Source organism: Neolamprologus brichardi, chromosome 20 (genome assembly GCF_056152115.1).
Source record: "Neolamprologus brichardi isolate AB-2024 chromosome 20, ASM5615211v1, whole genome shotgun sequence".
NCBI lineage: Eukaryota > Metazoa > Chordata > Actinopteri > Cichliformes > Cichlidae > Neolamprologus > Neolamprologus brichardi.
In genome coordinates, this window is record NC_142123.1 from 11,186,550 (window position 1) to 11,206,090 (window position 19,541).

Consider the following 19,541-nt stretch of genomic DNA (forward strand, 5'->3'; position numbering starts at 1 on the left):
GGTGTCTCCTTGCATGTTTTAATGCCAGGTGTGCAATAGCTGCACACGTGTATGATGAAATACATAAAGTAAAAACTCCAGGCTTAGTCCTTTTTTGTTTTGCAGGAGTAAAATTCATTGATAAGTTAGAAGAATTTGTGGTTGTGTTGGATGGTGGGACCTCCTGACACTTCTAAAGGAACACTCTTGGGCCCCAAAACCCCAGGGTGGGAACAATGGGCATACAGTACATTGTTTGCTAGTGAGAAATTATCTCCTATTATGATCTCATGGGGAGAAAGACAGTAGCTGTGGTGAGGAAAATTAATTTGACATTTAGGCTCCAATTTTCTACGAGTGGGAAATAAGAGGGTACTCGCTTAATTGGTGTGCTGCACTATGGTAAATGTCACCGGTCATGTAGAACCACGTAGAGCCAGATATGTTTCTTTAATACTGCAAGGTGTCTGTATGCCTGGTCAATGTCTCCCCCAAGAGGTTGTAAGTTGAACAGCAAAATAAAAAACAGTCACACAGGCTGCTGCGTGTAGTGGACGCTTTTTGTACACTTAAATATCTTATTATTATCTGTATTCAAAGTGTGTTTTCATTCATGTCCTGACAAGGAGATCAAAGCTTTATAGTTTGTGTACCTCGTTCTGATATGCTTATACTGTATATCTTATTAAATTATCTAAATTCTCAACAGTGTTGGGCTCATTTCCTCCACCAGATCAACAACAACAACAACAACAAACAAACAAAAAAAACTCCCTGACATGACAGTATGGATACAGTTATATATATGTGTGTGTGTGTTTCAGAACATTTATGGCTCCATAACGGAGGCCTTTCATACATTTATTCTGAAGAACAAATGTATGAAAGGCCTCCGTTATGGAGCCATAAATGTTCTTACAAGGCTGCTTTGTACTCATGGTGAACTAAAGCGTACGACTATCATTATTGTTATTAAGTAGCTACACCATGAGATTATGTCTGCCTGTAGTACACCAGATTAATTGCATTTAGTCAGGGGAAGAGCACAAACTATAAAACTGTAAAATTATAAGTAATTTTAATAATAATAATTATTAAAATTATTTTAATTTTAAAAGTATACCGGAGTAAAAATGTTGAGTAACTAGAGTACTGGGCCTCAAAAAACATTAACATAAAAAGACGACAGGCTCTGGAAACTACACTCAAGGACGTGTGAGTTGCGCTCAGCTCAGCGCAGACTGCGCAACTTGACGCTTGTGAAGTTCCGTGTGTATCGCTAACTCGAGCTAATTCATCACAGATACCTCAGCTAGCCAACCTTGCGCAGTGTTGGCCAGGTAGACGTACAATGAGAGATATTCCGGATAAATCGAATAGCAGTTAAGTGTTCGGCATTTAATACAAACACGTAAGTGCTACAAAGCGACTTTGCCTCCTTGCTATTGGGTTGTCACGGGAAATAGCTTAACATTAGCACTAGCTCGAGCTAATCAAAACAAGCACGAAACACTCATGAGGCTCTGATTTCACCTATTACACTGCAACTACCCAGGCGTCTCCGGTTTTGTATTAGTTGCGTAAAGAAGTCTGATGTATATTTCCTAATAACTAGCAAGCCTTGCAGCTTGTTTTATTAGCTAACCAGGCACGTTAGCTAGCTGGGACCAATGTCAGTTAACAACATTAACCTGGTGTTTTATCAGATTAGCGCTTGCATTCCTTCTTTCCATGTGTACTGTTTACCTTGTTGTTGTTTTTAGATACTGGTTGTTTAATAACCCGGAATGTTGCATTGAAACCACATATGTCGCCCTCCCCCATGCAGATTAGGCCGTCCAAATGGTGATCATATCAGGCACAGCCACTGTGCTGCAGCAGTTTGTCAGTGGACTGAAGAGTCGAAATGAAGACACTCGAGCAAAATCTGCCAAAGACCTGCAGCACTATGTGACTACAGAACTCAGAGAGGTAACAGCAATAAGCTATATGTGCATAATTAAAAAACTGTCATTGGAAAACCACTTAGTATACTGGATTCTTAATCAAGATTGTTGCCCACTAGTTGTTTAGAGTTCTAGAGTTTCACAAGTAGACATGAATCCCCAAATCAGTTCAGTTGTAAATGTTATGTAGTGACTTATGAAACAATATTAGGAAGCATTTTCCTCTCCTTTTCCCCCCTCTTTGTCATATCATGGTACAAATTCATGTCATCAATTCCTTCCTGTTTCCATACTTTTTGACACTGGTCTTGTCCCACAGTTAAGCCAAGATGAAGCTACTACGTTCTACGATGAGTTGAACCACCACATATTTGAGCTGGTGTCCAGCTCTGATGTGAATGAAAAGAAAGGAGGGATTCTTGCCATAGGTAAGCATTAATAAAACGTTGTTAAAATTGTTATGTTTTTAAGTGCTGTCAATTTTGGACTTATTTAAGATCTCTTAGTTTCTATCACTATAAAATGATTATTGTTTTCATCAGTGAGTCTAATTGGAGTTGAAGGAGGCAATGCCACCAGGATCAGTCGATTCGCCAACTACCTCCGCAACCTGCTCCCTTCCAGTGACCCCGTGGTGATGGAGATGGCCTCTAAAGCTATGGGCCACCTTTCTATGGCGGGGGACACCTTTACGGCTGAGTATGTGGAGTTTGAAGTGAAGAGAGCCCTGGAGTGGTTGGGAGCCGACAGAAATGAAGGGAGACGCCATGCTGCAGTAAGTCACTAGCAGACAACAGTCACTGTGGTGTTTGCTGTTCAAATAAAACCACATATTGGTGGTGTTTACATTTGCTGGAAATGTGGGCACGTTGGGAGCTGTAATAACTTTATCTATTGCTGTAGTGAAGGCAGTGTTGAAAGTTCCTCTAGTGTGTTTTGGGTTGAAGGCACAAGTACTACTTCATATGCACTCTCATACCCCAAATATCAGCACATTCTTGTTCTGATTTCCTCTTTGCTCTGTTCTGTGTGCGTGTGCGTGTGGGTGGGTGTCGCCCAGCTGTGGCGTCAGCAAAACCTGAAAGCAGAGAAGCTTGACAAGATGTTGATGCAACCCGGTCTCTATGTTTTTATAGAGTACCGACCCCAGACACTGTTATTATTGGCTGGGGCATCACACTCATAGTCCAGAAAAATCCTGAACGCTGCAAAATTAGAAAATGAGAGAATGTGCTTGCCTTTTTCTATGTTTTATTTAGCTTATTATGCAATTACCATTTTCCCATTTCTAGTGGCTGTAGAATATTAAACCTTGTTACTTTCCCGAGAATGTCCACATGATGTTGTTGGGAAATATTTGTAAAAGAGTACGGGGAGACCAAATTGGCAATAAAAAAACTAAAATTCATAGTTGAGCTGTGCCAAAACGAAAGAAAAAAACAACAAATCCTACAAGCTAAAAAAATTTAAGTGATCAAAATGCACTACGTAGGAGTAAATGGTCAGAAGAACACACATAGGATTGGTTGTGTAAAGAGATCAGTGATTTCACTCCCAAGTGGAATGTGTTCCAGCAGTAAAATTGAAAAAGTAAGGAAAAACGGGATCTGTTTTGCTCCTTAGCAAGATGGAGCCATCCATATATCAGTAGCATCACAGTGTGGTCAGTGCTCCGCTTATCTAACGAGTCACAAATACATTGCAGTGGCAGTACAGCTGACAAGATTTACAGTTTTACTATTATTTACATGCACTGTCGCTATCCTGGATTGTGAAGTCGGGGTTGGTGAGGCTGTGCAGACTTTCCAGGGCTCGCAAAATTGCTAGCCCGATGTCCCGGGGCTAGCGATATCTCCGGTCGGGCGACCAAAATCTATCTCAGCCCCGCCCGTCTGGCTACAGCTGAGTTGGAAGTCCAGCTTCAGAGGGCATTCCAGTTGAAAACACCATTTGGGAAATCTGAAATTTCGATTTGCAGCTTCAAATGGTACGCACCACAGACACTGCAGTGGAGTCAAATGAAAGGGACAGTACCTAAAACAAGGAGAGAAAGCAGGGCACACCTACACATTTAAACAAGCAACGTAACATAACTACATACAGGACATTCCCAGCTTATAGTTGCTTCAGAATTCAAACAGCGACAGTCAAAATTTTATGTCAAGCTATTTTAGGATCATATGTGGATTTTGTTTTGGCGAACAGATCGTTGAAAAAGAAGATTTCAGGTTTCTCAGGTGTATTTTGGTAAAATAAAAAATGTGGAGCAGTGCACGCCTGCATTACTTTCGTTTTGCAATCTCTTCCAGGTTTTGGTGTTGAGGGAGCTGGCTGTGAGTGCACCCACCTTCTTCTTCCAGCAAGTCCAGCCGTTCTTTGACAACATCTTTTACGCAGTATGGGATCCTAAGCAGGCCATCCGAGAAGGTGCTGTGTCTGCCCTGCGAGCCTGTCTCATCCTCACCACTCAGAGAGAGACAAAGGAAATGCAGAAACCACAGTGGTACAAAGTAAGAAATGTAACTGTACACCGGCAAATCATGTGTTATTCTAATTAAAGTATTGGAGAGTTTGTTTGTTTTTTAAAGCGGTGACATGAGTGGGTTTTTTTTTTCTGTGACAGCAAACCTTTGAAGAGGCAGAAAAAGGCTTTGATGAGACTTTGGCCAAAGAGAAAGGGATGAATCGTGACGACAGGGTCCACGGCGCTCTTCTGATCCTGAATGAGCTGGTTCGCATCAGCAGCATGGAGGGAGAGGTGAGGTCGGATATCAGCTTGGACACATTATCAGTGGTAAAATCCAGTCCGCTCACAGTCTTATTTCCCACCAGCGTATGCGCGAGGAGATGGAGGAGATCACACAGCAGCAGCTGGTCCACGATAAGTACTGCAAGGAACTGATGGGGTTTGGAACAAAGCCCCGCCACATCACACCCTTCACCAGCTTCCAGTCGGTGCAGCCGCAGCAGTCCAACGCCCTCTTAGGCTTGTTGGGCTACAGCACACCTCAAGGCTTCCCCAGCTTTGGGGCCACACCGGTACCCGCCAAGAGCTCTCTGGTGGAGAGTCGCTACTGCCGTGAGTTGATGGAGGAGCGATTTGACCAGGTAGGTTTTAACTACAGACAAAATGCATTGTAAAAGTGTAATTGTATATTAATGTAATGTGAAAATACCTTGGACTAAAATCCTTGGCACTCAAGGACTTTAGCTGCCATGATAAATGCACTGAACAGAGTTTAGACATATAGTTTCGTGCATACTGTTGACTGAGTTTGGAATCAGATGTTAGTGAGGGTGGTTTCTGCATATGCAGCTCCCCTTTGGAAAAACATGGAAACTATTGTAATTGTTGTCAAATCATGGCTTTCTTAATACATACTGATGTCAAAAGTCATCATTAAGGGTACAGGGGATGTCATCAAATGTTGTCTTTATGGGGGAAAGAGTTAAACGTTTTGAAAAATACGAAAATTTTCACGGTTTTTTTTTTTTGACAGTCAGAGTGCTGGTATCAGTCTTTGATGTTTTCTCTATGCACTAACTTGGATAGTGTGTTGGAAAATGTGTTTGTGAGTTTGCTTGAGGTTAGGCAGTTGAAGTCATACCTGTGGTAGTCATCTGACTGAATAATTGAGGAAGCTTTTGTGTAAATATCCAGGTGTGTAGGTGGGTGCTGAAATACAGGACCAGCAAAAATCCTCTGATCCAGATGACCATCCTCAACCTGCTTCCACGCTTGGCTGCCTTCCAGCCGCATACCTTTACAGGTGGGTTTAATTAACACATATGTGATTATCAGTTTGGTGCAAATTTTATGTGAGAACTTGAAGCCATGTATTGTTTTCAATCACTATGCACATTTGGTCTATATATGGTTACTATTGTGATGTAAGTAGGTCATGGTTAGTACTTTTCAGGCTACCTTTTGAAATGTCACTACCAGGGTTTCTACCGCTTGCTTAAATGAATGTGTTGTAGCTAATAGGAAAAAAAGATTATGTGCCATGTGGATGTTCATTTGCTGTGCAGACCAGTATTTGTCAGACACTATGGGCTACCTGCTGGGCTGCCTGAAGAAGGAGAAGGAGAGGACGGCAGCTTTCCAGGCTTTGGGGCTGCTGGTTGTGGCTGTGAGGACAGAAATCCAGCCGTACCTCTCCAAGATCCTTGAGATCATCAAGGCTGCCCTGCCACCCAAGGACTTTGCACACAAGTCAGTTATTGTTTCTAACAATTTTTTAAAAAATGTATCATTTATTAAATAGTGACATATTAAACGTTACATTACAGTGTCCCTTAAACCTAAAGGCTGAAAAAGTCTAAAATTATATTATGGGTAGAATTTGCTCAGTGGAGTTGTGAATTAAAAAAACCATGTTGCTGTCTATGCACAGTTTCACTTACTGATCTTTCATCTGTGCAGGAGGCAGAAGACCATGCAGGTGGATGCTACAGTGTTTACGTGTATTAGCATGCTTTCTAGAGCCATGGGTCCCAGCATCCAGCCAGACATCAAAGAACTGCTTGAGCCTATGCTTGCTGTGGGCCTCAGGTAGGACATCTTCAAAGAACTTTTTTAGCAATTCAGTTTCTGCTCTGAGTCATGTAATTTTCAAATGAATGCTTGGGTTTGATTGGATTGTTTGTCTGTTGTTCTGGTCTAGTCCTGCACTTACTGCAGTGCTGTACGATCTGAGCCGTCAAATCCCCCAGCTGAAGAAAGATATACAGGATGGTTTGCTGAAGATGCTCTCTTTGGTATTAATGCACAAGCCATTGCGTCACCCTGGCATGCCCAAAGGCCTGGCTCACCAGCTAGCCTCACCAAGCCTCACTAACATTCCAGAGGCTAGTGATGTTGGCAGCATCACCCTGGCCCTGCGAACCCTGGGAAGCTTTGAATTTGAAGGTAAGAACCTTAAACAAAACGTATATCTGTGTGATGGATTCTTTTCCTGCATAAAATTTTAGGTCAGTAGTATGTGTCAAAGTCCAGGACCCAGTGTTTCACAGCACAGTGTTGCATTGTAATACACAAGCAAGCAAGCAAATGTTTTTTCATTAGCACTTATAACAGAATTACAAAGTGCTTTACAACAATGGGATTAAAACCAGGGTAGAATTAGAAGAAGCAAAATAGAGCAATGGAATTTAAAGCAACACAAAAATGCAAAAAACGGTGAATCCAAAGGAACACCGTGAAAACACAGTGGAATTAGAAATGGTATATAAATTAAAACAACAACAAAAGACAGAGGTTAAGAATTTAAACTCGATACCGAATGGCTGTTGCTCTCCTCACCCAACAATCCGTTGCATTTTGTAGCTAGCCATTTTTTTTATTATACTGTTCTAATGGGCAAGGGTGCAGTGATAAGTTGGGCTTGCTGAAGAAATTATTTAGAGAGTAGTGGCATTACTGTCCTGAATGATCATAAGAAATAAGTGGTGCAGTTTTGCTGTCTATGCACTCTATATCACATGCAGTGAAGTTGAAAATGAAATATGTTTTTAAACTAGGCTTAAACTGTCACTCGTAAGTCATTGGAGCCGCCAGCGGTGACAAAAATGTGGACCAAAAGAAATGATTATGTGAACTGCAGAAATGGCCGGGGCAGTTGTGCTGATGACTGTGCCCATCTTTCAGTGGTCGATATAAATAGCGTCTCTTCAGCCTGTCACCGAGATGACTAGTTTTTTGTTCTCCAGCAGAGAAACTGGGGAGAAAAATGATCAGTCTTTGGTGTCATTCCTCAGCAGACTGCTGGATAGGTTTGCATTTTAGCGCAAAAGCTGGGGTAACATTGGATATTTAGTTAAGTAATTCAGTCTCCACTGAAACAAACCACCCGACTTCCTATTGAGTTTTAGAATCCCAAATAGACAAATGAAGAAGAAACGCCATTATAGGATAAATCAAGTCAGTGTTGTTTGTTTTACATAAAATAAGCAACAAAAATGCTGTTATTATCTACCAGGATATTAATACTACTAAAAAAAATAAAATAAAAGCAGTTGTATTTTGATTATTCTACATGAACGTCTTTCCCCAGGACATTCCCTCACCCAGTTTGTGCGCCACTGTGCTGATCACTTCTTGAACAGCGAACACAAAGAAATCCGAATGGAGGCAGCTCGGACTTGCTCACGCCTGCTTACTCCCTCCATCCACCTGATCAGCGGCCATGTTGTCAGCCAGACCGCTGTGCAGGTTGTTGCAGATGTTCTCAGCAAGCTGCTAGTTGTTGGCATCACTGATCCAGGTAACAAATGCACAGAAAAGGAAGTCGGCATTACTATGCAGATTTATTTTGTTTTGTTGCTTTTATGGTGTGAGGCTTCAGAACTGTTAACAGCTACAGTGATCCATTATGGCAACGGATAAAAAATAAAAGTGATAAAGAAAGCCAGTCTGATTTTTGTCCCTGATTTCCTGTAGATCCAGATATCCGATACTGCGTGCTGGCGTCACTTGATGAACGCTTTGATGCTCACCTCGCCCAGGCTGAAAACTTGCAGGCGTTGTTTGTTGCCCTGAATGATGAGGTGTTTGAGATCAGAGAGCTGGCAATCTGCACGATCGGACGCCTGAGCAGCATGAACCCTGCCTTTGTTATGCCCTTCCTACGCAAGATGCTCATCCAGGTATGAGAGGCACAGTAATGGCTCAATACGAGTTTTATTTATTGCATTAGACATAATGTTTTAATTTATTTAAACCATTAAATTTGTTCATTAGGATTCCTTGCATGCCAAAGATGGCATGCAAGTATTCAACAGTTTTGCAAACGCTTGGCTTCTACATTCATCATTTTCTTGTGACAATTACCTGCTTGCGTTTCAGTTGGATACCTTTAGGGGGCAGCAAAGGCCATGATATTATGCTAAGCTGAAAACTCAAAACACACACACACACCTCTGTAGTACAAAGTCACAACTGATTTTTGTCTAAATGCCTTTGTGTTTTCCACGACTTAAGCTTATTAAATGTATTCCAGATGAAGATGAGTGCATGTGCTGTGCTAACATTATCATTTTTCTGCAGATCTTAACAGAATTGGAGCACAGCGGTGTCGGCAGGAACAAAGAGCAGAGTGCTCGTATGCTTGGTCACCTGGTCTCCAATGCGCCCCGACTTATACGTCCTTATATGGAACCCATCCTCAAGGTACTGCTTTGCAAGTTCTCCGTTGTAATGGTGGATAAGTGTGTATGAATCTAAACCAGACTGAAAGGGGCTTCGTGTTCCCAGTAGGCCTATGCTAATAAGTAAAAGCTGAGGTCCATTACATCCTCATTTCCATGGGCCTTCAAATAAGTAATGATTTCAAAGTATATGAGGAAATGACCACATTGCTTTTAATTTTTCTAGGCTCTCATCCTCAAGCTTAAAGACCCAGACCCTAACCCTGGAGTAGTCATTAGTGTCCTTGCAACCATTGGCGAGTTGGCTCAGGTAAGGCTGTTTTTACTCTGTTTGTAATTATAAATAGGCTGTTTACTGCAACTAGATAAATCTTAGCAGAATTTATTGTCCATTGTACACAATTAATTATAAAAAAAATGTACATCTTTAATCTGGGTAGTTTTCAATGTAAATCCAAGCTTGTCTTGAGATTGAAGGTAATTGCAGGCTCTTACCCTTAGATGTTTGCCTTGTTCTACCCTGACCAGGTGCTTGAATGGTCCCCTGAAAGCAGTCAGGGAGTCACAGTTAAAGGGCCTTTGAAGTTCAGACAGAGTGCGGGAGATGCTCAGGGAGACTCAGTGCAGGATGAGACAGAAGCCCAGCTGTTTGGGAACCCAGACAAAGCAAAGATGCATGAGAATGTAGGGAGTACAGATAACAGAAAGTAAATGTTACTTTGAAAACAATCTGTCTGCAGCCTGAAAGCACATTTAAAAAAATAAATTGTACATTTGGTAAGTGATGGTGGTTCCTAATATACATGGACTTGAGAATTTCACATGGATTCTCTGACAAATAATTTATTTAATAGCTTTAATATTAGCTTCTATTATTTTTCACTGTAGCGTCCTTGAGTTTTGTGCACTTCAGTTTATCTATAAAATGTTACGAGTTCTTATAACAGTGCCCTTTTGGCTTTAGGTGATTCTACAGAAAATGGCTAATTTATAAAATTTCTGTAGTTTTGATTGATTCTTTCTCTGCCCCGTCAGGTGAGTGGCCTAGAGATGAGGAAGTGGATGGATGAGCTTTTCCCAATTATTATGGACATGCTGCAGGACTCATCATCACTGGCCAAGCGACAGGTACACAAGGAACAACTTAAAAAATAAATACAGACGGTATACTCTTTTCTTGTTGATGATTAGTTAATGACTGTCTCTGACTTTCCACCAGGTGGCTCTGTGGACACTGGGCCAGCAAGTAGCTAGTACAGGCTATGTGGTGGAGCCCTACCGCAAGTACCCGTCCCTTCTAGAGGTGCTGCTTAACTTCCTCAAGACTGAACAAAACCAGGGCATCAGGAGAGAGGTATGAATAAATGTTGTGCCATGTGGGCCGATCACCTTACGTTTCCCCCACCGTAGTAATGGGAACCTCATAGGCCAGCAAGGCTTGAAACCACTTTACAGCATGCATTGAGTTAATGTGTAGATCTCTGTAGATGCATTGGATTTGGTGAATTACAATGATATGGACATGTAGCATGAAGCAAAGCACATTTTCCATAAATATATGGACATTTTGATGTGAAAAGTTTGAGTGGAAATTGTCATTGTTTAATTTCTTACATACGATATTGTTAAAAGTGCAGGGAATGCACTTCCCTCACTTTATATGGTGAGAAGCTTCTCAAACCACTCTTACTATTTGGCTGTAGCACTTTTTGTTAGTGTCCATTTTCCATGAATACTTCGTTTTCAATAGCTTCCTTATATATTTGAAACTCAGCTAAGGTACCAAATTTGGTGAACTTTTGACATAGATTATGTAAAATGACCAGGTATATACTCAATTTTGTGTTCCTGTGAGGGACCACTAACTCTGTGTTTCCAACAGGCTATACGTGTTCTGGGGCTTCTTGGAGCCCTGGATCCCTACAAACACAAGGTGAATATCGGCATGATCGACCAGTCCCGAGATGCCTCTGCTGTCAGTCTCTCAGAGTCCAAGTCCAGTCAGGACTCGGGTAGGTCTCAGATTACTGTTAATACAGACAGTTTTTTTTCACCAAGAGTCACAGTGTGGATTAGATTAACTTTTTATTTGCATTCCTCAGACTTACAGCAGTATTTTCAGTACAACAGCTGGAAAGTCTCTAAATGAGCACGAACCCATTTTCACATCTCACAGTGGAACTTGGGACTGTTGCTGTAATTTTAGTGAGTCTGCATTATGAGCCTGATGAATAGTGTTGTCAAGAGTTTGTATATAGACTTGATGTTATTGTAGCTTTGTGCTGCGTTTACTGCATTTATCATAATGTTGTTTGACTCTTCAGTCAGAGTTTAGGGTATTTTCTTCCAGATTGCGCTCTAGTCATTTACTTTTAATCGCAGAGTTGTTCGTATTGATGAGACATTATGATCTTTATTTGTGGGCTCTCTCTCATTGTTGGTGTTGTGCCCTTTGCGTCACAGCTGGTTGTGTTAGACAACCCCCTTTCTTTCCATCATCACCAACTCTGTGCTCATATGGGATTGTCTGATGGTTGGCTTTTTCTTTCTAATTTTGTAAGATCTTTACCTCACAGTACCAAGTTGATGATGACTTTGAATTAAAACAGAAAGGCCCCAGTCAGGCACCTTCTTGCTGGGAGGTGACACCATGCAATCATGTGTGCACGTAAAATCATCATCTCGATGTAGTTATAGGTCAGTGCTCCAGAAATTGCCGTGAGTTAAATACGCCACGCAGCAGTTTTTCTTAGGTCAGAATGTGATCCCTCGAGTGAGGAACCGATTTCATCTTCAGTTTTACAGTTTTAGGAATTGCCGAATCTGGCTCCCATAAATAATAATAATAATAATCATGGATTGCATTTATATAGCGCTTTTCGGGAACCCCCAAAGCGCTTTACAATTCCACTATTCATTCACTCTCACATTCACACACTGGTGGAGGCAAGCTACAGTTGTAGCCACAGCTGCCCTGGGGCCCACATAAAGCCAGTGAAACTGTCTTTTGAAAAAACACTGAAGATTATGCTTTACTCATTGGCTGTTTTACATTTAATAAATCTACAAATCATTTAAAATGGAGTGCAGGGAGGAGATATGTCTACGCCGACAAGACAAAACACAATCTTTTAAGGTCTTGCCCTTGTATTTGAAAAGTCAACAGCATCAGCGGCTTTGGGTTTGCCTTTTGTGGGAGTTTTTTATTCTTTGGGATCTTATATCTGGCTGCTGTCTGATCTAAACCCAACTAAAAATCCTTCAGAACAAGAGTCTGCCAGTTTGGAGGGAAATATAAGCACCACAACTGGAGTAGGACTTTTTGAAGTGCTGATATTAAATTTAATGTGACCCACTTTAGACAGATTTCAAGCATCTGTTTAATAGAATATCAGTGATATACGTCACTCTTTTTCTTTACGGGGTGCACGGATTACTGGTGCAGTCCGAATTTGCGTAAACGTATTACCATATCAGCTGAATAACTCAGCATTGCCTGTTAAAAGGCTTTTTGGTCAATATGTTTGTTGCAATAAACAATATGTCCAAAACAGGATTAATGACATTGATCTTAACCCAGCTGACAGATTTTTGAATAACAGTGCTAAACACAATGTGGGTGGATCTTAATATACCCTATGTTATCTGTTAGAAGTAACAAAAGATGTAAAAATGTTTTTCTTGCTCGTAGTGGGTTTGACTTTAAACTCTTGGATTATTTCTCTGAGTATGATAAAACTCTCAGAACACAACTTGGTGGTTGTGCATCAAAAACGGTCTGGATATTGTGAATTTCTCTAATAATGCACATCTGTCTTCGGTCACACGCCTCGTGTGTGGAAAATGCAGATCTCCACTCGTCTGATCCAGTCATGTGTCTCAGAATGACCTTGGACAGTATGGTAATGGTTTTACCAGTTTGTTCTCCAGCTAAATAGACTGTGACCAGAACTAGAGGTCGTATATCTGTTGGCGAATTTGATTTGTTAGGGTCACTGTCTGAAACACTAGTATCTCGGACCACTTTTTTTTTTTTTTTTTTTGTAGGTTTCTGGGAGTTGACTGTCTAGTTCCATCTCCTCACCTGACTTTAAATTAGACCAGTCAGATCATTACAGAACACAACAGTCATAAAAGTGATGAAACGCTTCATGTCCCCTTGGGAGTTGCTATATTTTTTACATGCTATTAGGAATAGTTAACAGTTCCTATTCGTCCCATTCACCTGAATTATTACACTACTCTTGCTTCACTTGGCTACACTAATGCCTGTTTGTTTGCCGATAAATACAGATTGTTATCATTTATCACCATCGTGAATCTTGACTTGGTGAATACTGAAATATTAAAAAGCTAACTTTTAGTCCTCGGCGTCTAAGGGGAGACATTCAAGCAGCTGAAACAGTAGTAAAAGGCTGAATACCACACATTTGTATTCTCAGGTGCCTTGTAAAATTTAATAGCCCCGCAAAGATAAATGGACGACGAGAGCTGCTTTGTATTCCCTATTACAAAAATATTAATGGAACTAATGCACTAATAAAACCCCAAACCCCGTGATCTTTTATTCTCAGCAACCCTCACACAGCTCCTTGTGCTCTTGGATCTATTAGGAATGGAAACTGGTACATATTTTACTGGTGATGGCAGTGCCTAGGTGCTGAATGTTACTTTATGTTGTGACAAAATTTTGATTATTTTTTGGAAGAACTTTAAGTATTAGGTTTCCTACTGTCTCCAGCAAATCTAAGATCTCATTAAGCTGAATGAGGGGATTTACTAAATGCTGAAGAGATTCCATCTTTTTCTTTTACCTTAATGGTAAAACCTTGACTAAAGCGCTAACTAGATCCTGCAGTCACTGCAGTTAATTTGAGCAATTTATTGCATCTGACTGAAAGTTGTACAACAGGCTGAAATTATATTATGTGATTACGACGAAAGAATGTCCTCGTCAGATTTATATTTGGCAAATTACTAAATATTTCTAGGGTTTAAGCATGGCCACTCACAACTGTCACATTCATCAACTGCTCCATCAGTATGACTGAAGGAGAGATGGCACAAAAGATTCTTGCATCATTATTTTTTTATTTTATAGTTTATATAGTTTATATGACAGCATCATTCAAACTAACCAACCTCACTGTCCTCTTTTTGTAGCTGACTATAGCACCAGTGAAATGCTGGTGAACATGGGTAACCTGCCCCTGGATGAGTTTTACCCTGCTGTGGCAATCGTCACTTTGATGCGCATCCTGAGAGACCCATCACTCTCCAACCACCACACTATGGTAGTCCAGGCGGTCACCTTCATCTTCAAATCTTTGGGCCTAAAGTGCGTCCAGTTCCTGCCTCAGGTCATGCCCACTTTTCTCAATGTCATTCGGGTCTGTGATGCCAGTATCCGAGAGGTAAGCTGTTGTGTGGATTAAGAGGAAAGAGACTGCCTGACAGATTCATTATGGCATTTCTCTTATTTTGTCAGCTGTTCACAAAGCAGATCTTAGACTCTGTCTTCTGTCTTCCTCCAGTTCCTCTTTCAGCAGATGGGAATGGTCGTGTGCTTTGTGAAGATTCACATCCGTCCCTATATGGATGACATCTTCACCCTCATCAGAGTGAGTAACTGTTTCAACCCAATCTCTAAACACTCGTTATGCAGCCCTTCTTTATTTTCCTTTGAGTTAGGCTGACAGCTAAGAACTCTTAATTGCACTCAGTTGTGCTTTCTACTTTCCTCATTAGAAGTAATGTGTTTAAGGCCTCTGCATGAAGTCTTGCCCCATGTCACACAGCAGTATGCATTGTGTGTAGTGAGGTACTTAACAAGATTAAAGAAACTGTGAGTCAGAGAAAATAAGAAGTTATGTATATTTAGAGATGTTCTTTTTACTCTTCCTTTTATTGTCACTCACTGTTCACCTTCTAACTGTAGCACTGCATGTGGCTCCGATGTACGTTTCCACTCACGTTATTCAAATAATATTTAGGAGAAAAACTGCCGATGACTCATGACGCTCACACTTATCCCATGATGTGGAACAACTGCTAAAGCCATAGCCCCTGCCTGCACTTGCACAAACACAATGTCAAGCACATAATCATTTAAAGAGTCACAAAATATCATATGACTGTCCTTGCGTCGGAATCTTGGTAACACTGTTACCGAAACTTTTGCAATGGCCGCAACTCCACCTGGTGGAAAGTAATTGAGAGAAGCAGGCCACTGCGCCTCCAGTCCCTATGAGTTAATAAATGGCAAGTAAAACAAAGAATCTATTCATTTTTGCTCCAGTTCTGCTCTTGCATCCAGATGAGGGGGCTGGAATAGCCATTCAGGACGTACTCTCACTTCCTCTCTAGTTAGCAGCCACAGGCAGGGAAAGCAGGAAGTTGGGGGTTGCTTGAGACCTCTCGTCCCTGACAAAGCGCCTTTGCCAAATCTCACAGCTGAAGCCCATTGACTGATTGATATATTGTGTGACTTCAGGTCTTCTCTACTCCAGCTATTAATATTTTTAATGTGCACAGTGGTCAAACCTAGATTTTCCAAAACACTGTCAAAATCCACGCAGAGGCATGATGTAAGTCCCAGCTGACAGGAAACTGTCTCCATTCCTTGCCATCCAGTATTGTGACCCCCGCTTTGTGTCTCTAGCACGTGAACGTTTTGCATTTCCAGAGGGAACACTGATCCAGACATTTGTCTCTCACTCAGCTTATTGATAAAGCACATTTTGACCTACTTCTGTATACCTACACAAAAATTTTAGCATTACAATACAGCATTTTTCCTTTTTTTCCACACTGTTGCTCCTCCTGTCCCAATTTTTTGGTAATATAAAAAATTAATAAAATTAATTAAAATTAATAAAATTAATTTATATAATATAAATAATAAGAGCCAACCAAATCTAACACACAGTGGTCTTTGCACTGTGTTAATCTAAATGAGTTATAAAATATTTGACTTGTGTTTTTGTTTTTATTTACATTTTACAAAGCATCAAAACTTTTTTTTAGGTGGATGTTTAGTACTGTAGTAATTTTGTTATTACATACTATTAGTATTAGAAAGCGTTGGCATTTGATTGTCTAAGAGTAATTTGAATTTCTGTAATGTGTTTGAATATACTCTCCATTAGGGCTTTATCAGAATGTACAATCTTGTAACTTATGTTGGCTTTGATAATAATGAGCAAAAATGGGTGTCAAGTTAATGTAATGAATACCAACATTTCATTATCTGTGCCTTAGGAATACTGGACACCAAACAACCCAATGCAGAACACCATCATCCTCCTGATTGAGCAGATTGTGGTGGCGCTGGGTGGAGAGTTCAAGCTCTATCTCCCTCAGCTCATTCCACACATGCTACGTGTCTTCATGCACGACAACAGCACCGGGCGCAGTGTTACCATCAAGGTGAGTTCACTGCGGTGCAATTGCAGACGACATGCGATGTCAGTATCTGATTTGCCAGCAATAGACTAAAGCTGTGTAGTTCATTGGGTCCCATATTTTTATGAGCTTACAGTTACTGTGCATACACTGAAGGGTAGCGGAGTGTCCAACAGCTGGAATTAATAACACAGAAGAGAAAAAAGTCAGCTGAAGATAGATTTTCAGTGTTTTTATTTTACAAAAAGCTTTTAATTACTTTTCCAATTCTGCAAAAGTTGTTTAGATTCTGGATCACAAATCAATATATTGTTTTTGCTTTTCTTGGCATCTTCGAGAACATTTTTCAGGTTTGTGTCTGAAATCACGTGCAGCTTACCGTGCCAGAATTATAGGCCGCGGCATTGCCCGTGACACATAGATGTTTAAAAGCTGTAGTTGAGATTACATTTTGGTACGAGGGATTATGATTTAGTAGTTGCAGCAAGAGAATGTACTGTTTTCTTATGTTAATGTTGCCATGAATGCTTGCTCTGCAGAGTGCAGAGCTGTTGGTGAAATAAAAATTAAATTGAGTACCCTTAATTATAAAAACAGACCAAAATGCCTGCTATGGTGCCTTGGGCGTCGTTATCAGAGAAATGGTGGTTTGTGTACTTGTTAATCCCTCCATTGGAGCTCTGCATTCTCTAACTGGCAATCCAGAGCTTATTTCCAGCGCTGTTGCCTTCACTTTCCTTTTTTTTTTTTGTTTAAATGAAAGCAGTTTTGTATTCTATCCCAGTTTCATCTACACTCTAAACTACAGGTGGTTAGAAAATCCGTAACAGTTTAAGAGACTATTAAGTATTTTGTCATACATATTTTTTTCCGTTTGCAAACGTGGGAATGTATTCACGAACCTACTGACCGTCGAATAGAAAGTAAACTGTGGGTGACCCAGATGATCAATAGGATGTACGTATTCTGATTGGTGATTGTTTACTCAAAAATACATATGTAAGAAAAACAAGTCTGCATGAAATTGAAAGGCCAACTCACAGAATGCAGACACTGGTAGCTGTATTTGCATATATTTATTTACAATACCAATGAATCTTTTTGATACTTACAGGGGGAATAACATTTTTGTGTAAACTGGAAGATATGATGATGTCAACCAGAGACATTCTCCTGGGAAATCTAATTTGTAGCGCTTCACTGCGTTTCTAACTCAGTATTTGGAGAATATTTCTCCTACCTTAATGTCTGCCATTTTCTCGTCTGCTTAAGAAGCTCAGAAGATTCTGAAAAGTCTCACGTACTCCCTTTAGGGCTGTTATGTTTTAAGAACTTTTATCTCTACCTTGATCTCATCTTGAGAATATGAGAGTAAATTCTTAAAAACAAAAAAACAAAAACGTTTTATCACTACATACTACTATTGGTCTTTTATATCACAATATAATTTTGGTCATACATACAGTACTGCTTTTCTTGTTAATTATACAACAGAGTTGATTAATCCCACACTTTGCTAAGTGTCTGTTTCACCATTGTGCTCATTGTTGTATCAGTTATTAGCAGTGCAATTAGCATTGATTCCTGAGGATTACTGCTGAGTAGTAACAAATTATTTAATTTTTAGTAACATCATTGTAACATTATTACTTTCTCCTGTAGTGACTTTTGTAATGTCCGAAAGAGCCATTTCTGAAGGCTGTAGTTACTAATGCAGTTCTGGGTAACTTGCCCAGCACAGATAAGGATAAACAGGAAAGTACCCTCATAAATCTCAGTTATATTAAAGCAAAAAGGGTGCTGTAAAGATTTTTTTTAATATATAAAAGTATGATCATACTTAGTTTAACTGAAGTAAGTCAAAAGATTTAAAGTTAAACTCTGTAACTGAATAAAATCAGTGGTTAAAGCCAGGTGCTTTATTAAGACTAACTGGTTGATCATGATTAGTTTGGTATTATGCGAGATATTGTGATGTAATTAGTAAACAGAATAATTAAGTAAACTCTTGAGATATCATACATTTGTTGGAAAGACATTGTATTTGTATTTCTTGTCCCTTTGGACTCCTTGAGAAATGACATTTTCTAAATAATTGGTGTTTTTTGTTATAAACAAAAGCGCATAATACATTTTCTTTCAGAAGAAAGAAACTTGAGAAGTGCGTGATTGCACGAGTGGTGTAGTCAGTAATAAAAACCAAATGCCAACCAAAAGCAAAATGGATGTCTAGAGGATCGCGCGCCAGCAACTGATCTTCAGGAAACTTTTTTTGGAGGAGGACTGGCACACCGGGCCAAAGTTTTGCCAGTGCTGCTGATTATCATCAGCCACACTTCCCCTCAAGTGCTTTAAAGAGCAGCCACGCAAACCAGCAGGGAAAACCGTCACAGACAAAGGGCCCTCTTTGGCCCTATTCATTTTTGTGTCTGACACCCTCCCACGCACGATTTGAACCCTGTGTGGAATTACATGCTGAGGGTTCTCTTAACTTGGGGGCAGGGAAGAAATACAGCAGCAGGCTTTGGGATCCCTTCACCTTTCTCCAAATGAATTTCAGCATCTCTGGTGATTTATACTGCTATTAGATAGGAAAAGAGTGCCACAGTGAAGGAAAGTGTTGTGCAGAATTTATAGCATAAGACAACACGAGAGAAATATTAAGACAGAATAATTATGTTGTTTCACTTATTGTATATTCAGAATGATCAAAGTCCTAAAATCTTCAGTAATAATAACATTTTAGTGCAGTGCAGAAAGCTTTCTTTCATAGACTCCCTGATACACATTCATACTCTCAGGGAAACACTAACTAGTAATTTACCATTACATTTCTTGTAATGTTACAAGAAATAGATAATACCTTGGTAATAGCAGTCTGAACAGGCTGTTTGCAGTTTTCTCTGCTTTTAGCGACACACTAACTTTTAGATTTCAGGCTGACGTCTACCAGCAGCTCAAACCATAGTTTGTATAATGATGTATAATGATGGCCTGGTTAAAAGTTGTACTCAACACATGCTGTGTCCTTAAAAAATGGATCTGAAAATGTGAAAACATGAA

General features: G+C 40.1%; 1 protein-coding gene across 4 annotated transcripts in view; it reads left to right on the forward strand.

Moving 5' to 3' along the window:
* Window positions 1–1,235: 1,235 nt before the first annotated feature.
* mtor (mechanistic target of rapamycin kinase) overlaps window positions 1,236–19,541 on the forward strand; it is a 75,508-nt gene continuing 57,202 nt past the window's right edge. For 2 of the 4 annotated variants that reach the window (XM_087834225.1, XM_087834227.1), the window contains exons 1-22: window positions 1,236–1,361; window positions 1,808–1,950; window positions 2,245–2,353; window positions 2,468–2,700; window positions 4,235–4,435; window positions 4,549–4,683; window positions 4,758–5,033; window positions 5,587–5,695; window positions 5,958–6,141; window positions 6,352–6,480; window positions 6,593–6,837; window positions 7,982–8,191; window positions 8,368–8,573; window positions 8,974–9,096; window positions 9,301–9,384; window positions 9,603–9,758; window positions 10,110–10,202; window positions 10,294–10,428; window positions 10,957–11,086; window positions 14,238–14,488; window positions 14,609–14,695; window positions 16,335–16,502. In XM_087834225.1, the coding sequence (XP_087690351.1) occupies window positions 1,822–1,950; window positions 2,245–2,353; window positions 2,468–2,700; window positions 4,235–4,435; window positions 4,549–4,683; window positions 4,758–5,033; window positions 5,587–5,695; window positions 5,958–6,141; window positions 6,352–6,480; window positions 6,593–6,837; window positions 7,982–8,191; window positions 8,368–8,573; window positions 8,974–9,096; window positions 9,301–9,384; window positions 9,603–9,758; window positions 10,110–10,202; window positions 10,294–10,428; window positions 10,957–11,086; window positions 14,238–14,488; window positions 14,609–14,695; window positions 16,335–16,502 (3,393 nt within the window). In that variant the 5' untranslated portion in view covers window positions 1,236–1,361; window positions 1,808–1,821. Of the gene's footprint in view, window positions 1,362–1,636; window positions 1,652–1,807; window positions 1,951–2,244; window positions 2,354–2,467; window positions 2,701–4,234; window positions 4,436–4,548; window positions 4,684–4,757; window positions 5,034–5,586; window positions 5,696–5,957; window positions 6,142–6,351; window positions 6,481–6,592; window positions 6,838–7,981; window positions 8,192–8,367; window positions 8,574–8,973; window positions 9,097–9,300; window positions 9,385–9,602; window positions 9,759–10,109; window positions 10,203–10,293; window positions 10,429–10,956; window positions 11,087–14,237; window positions 14,489–14,608; window positions 14,696–16,334; window positions 16,503–19,541 lie in introns of those variants that run through there. The other 2 variants (XM_087834226.1, XM_087834228.1) reach the window with 2 other exon arrangements.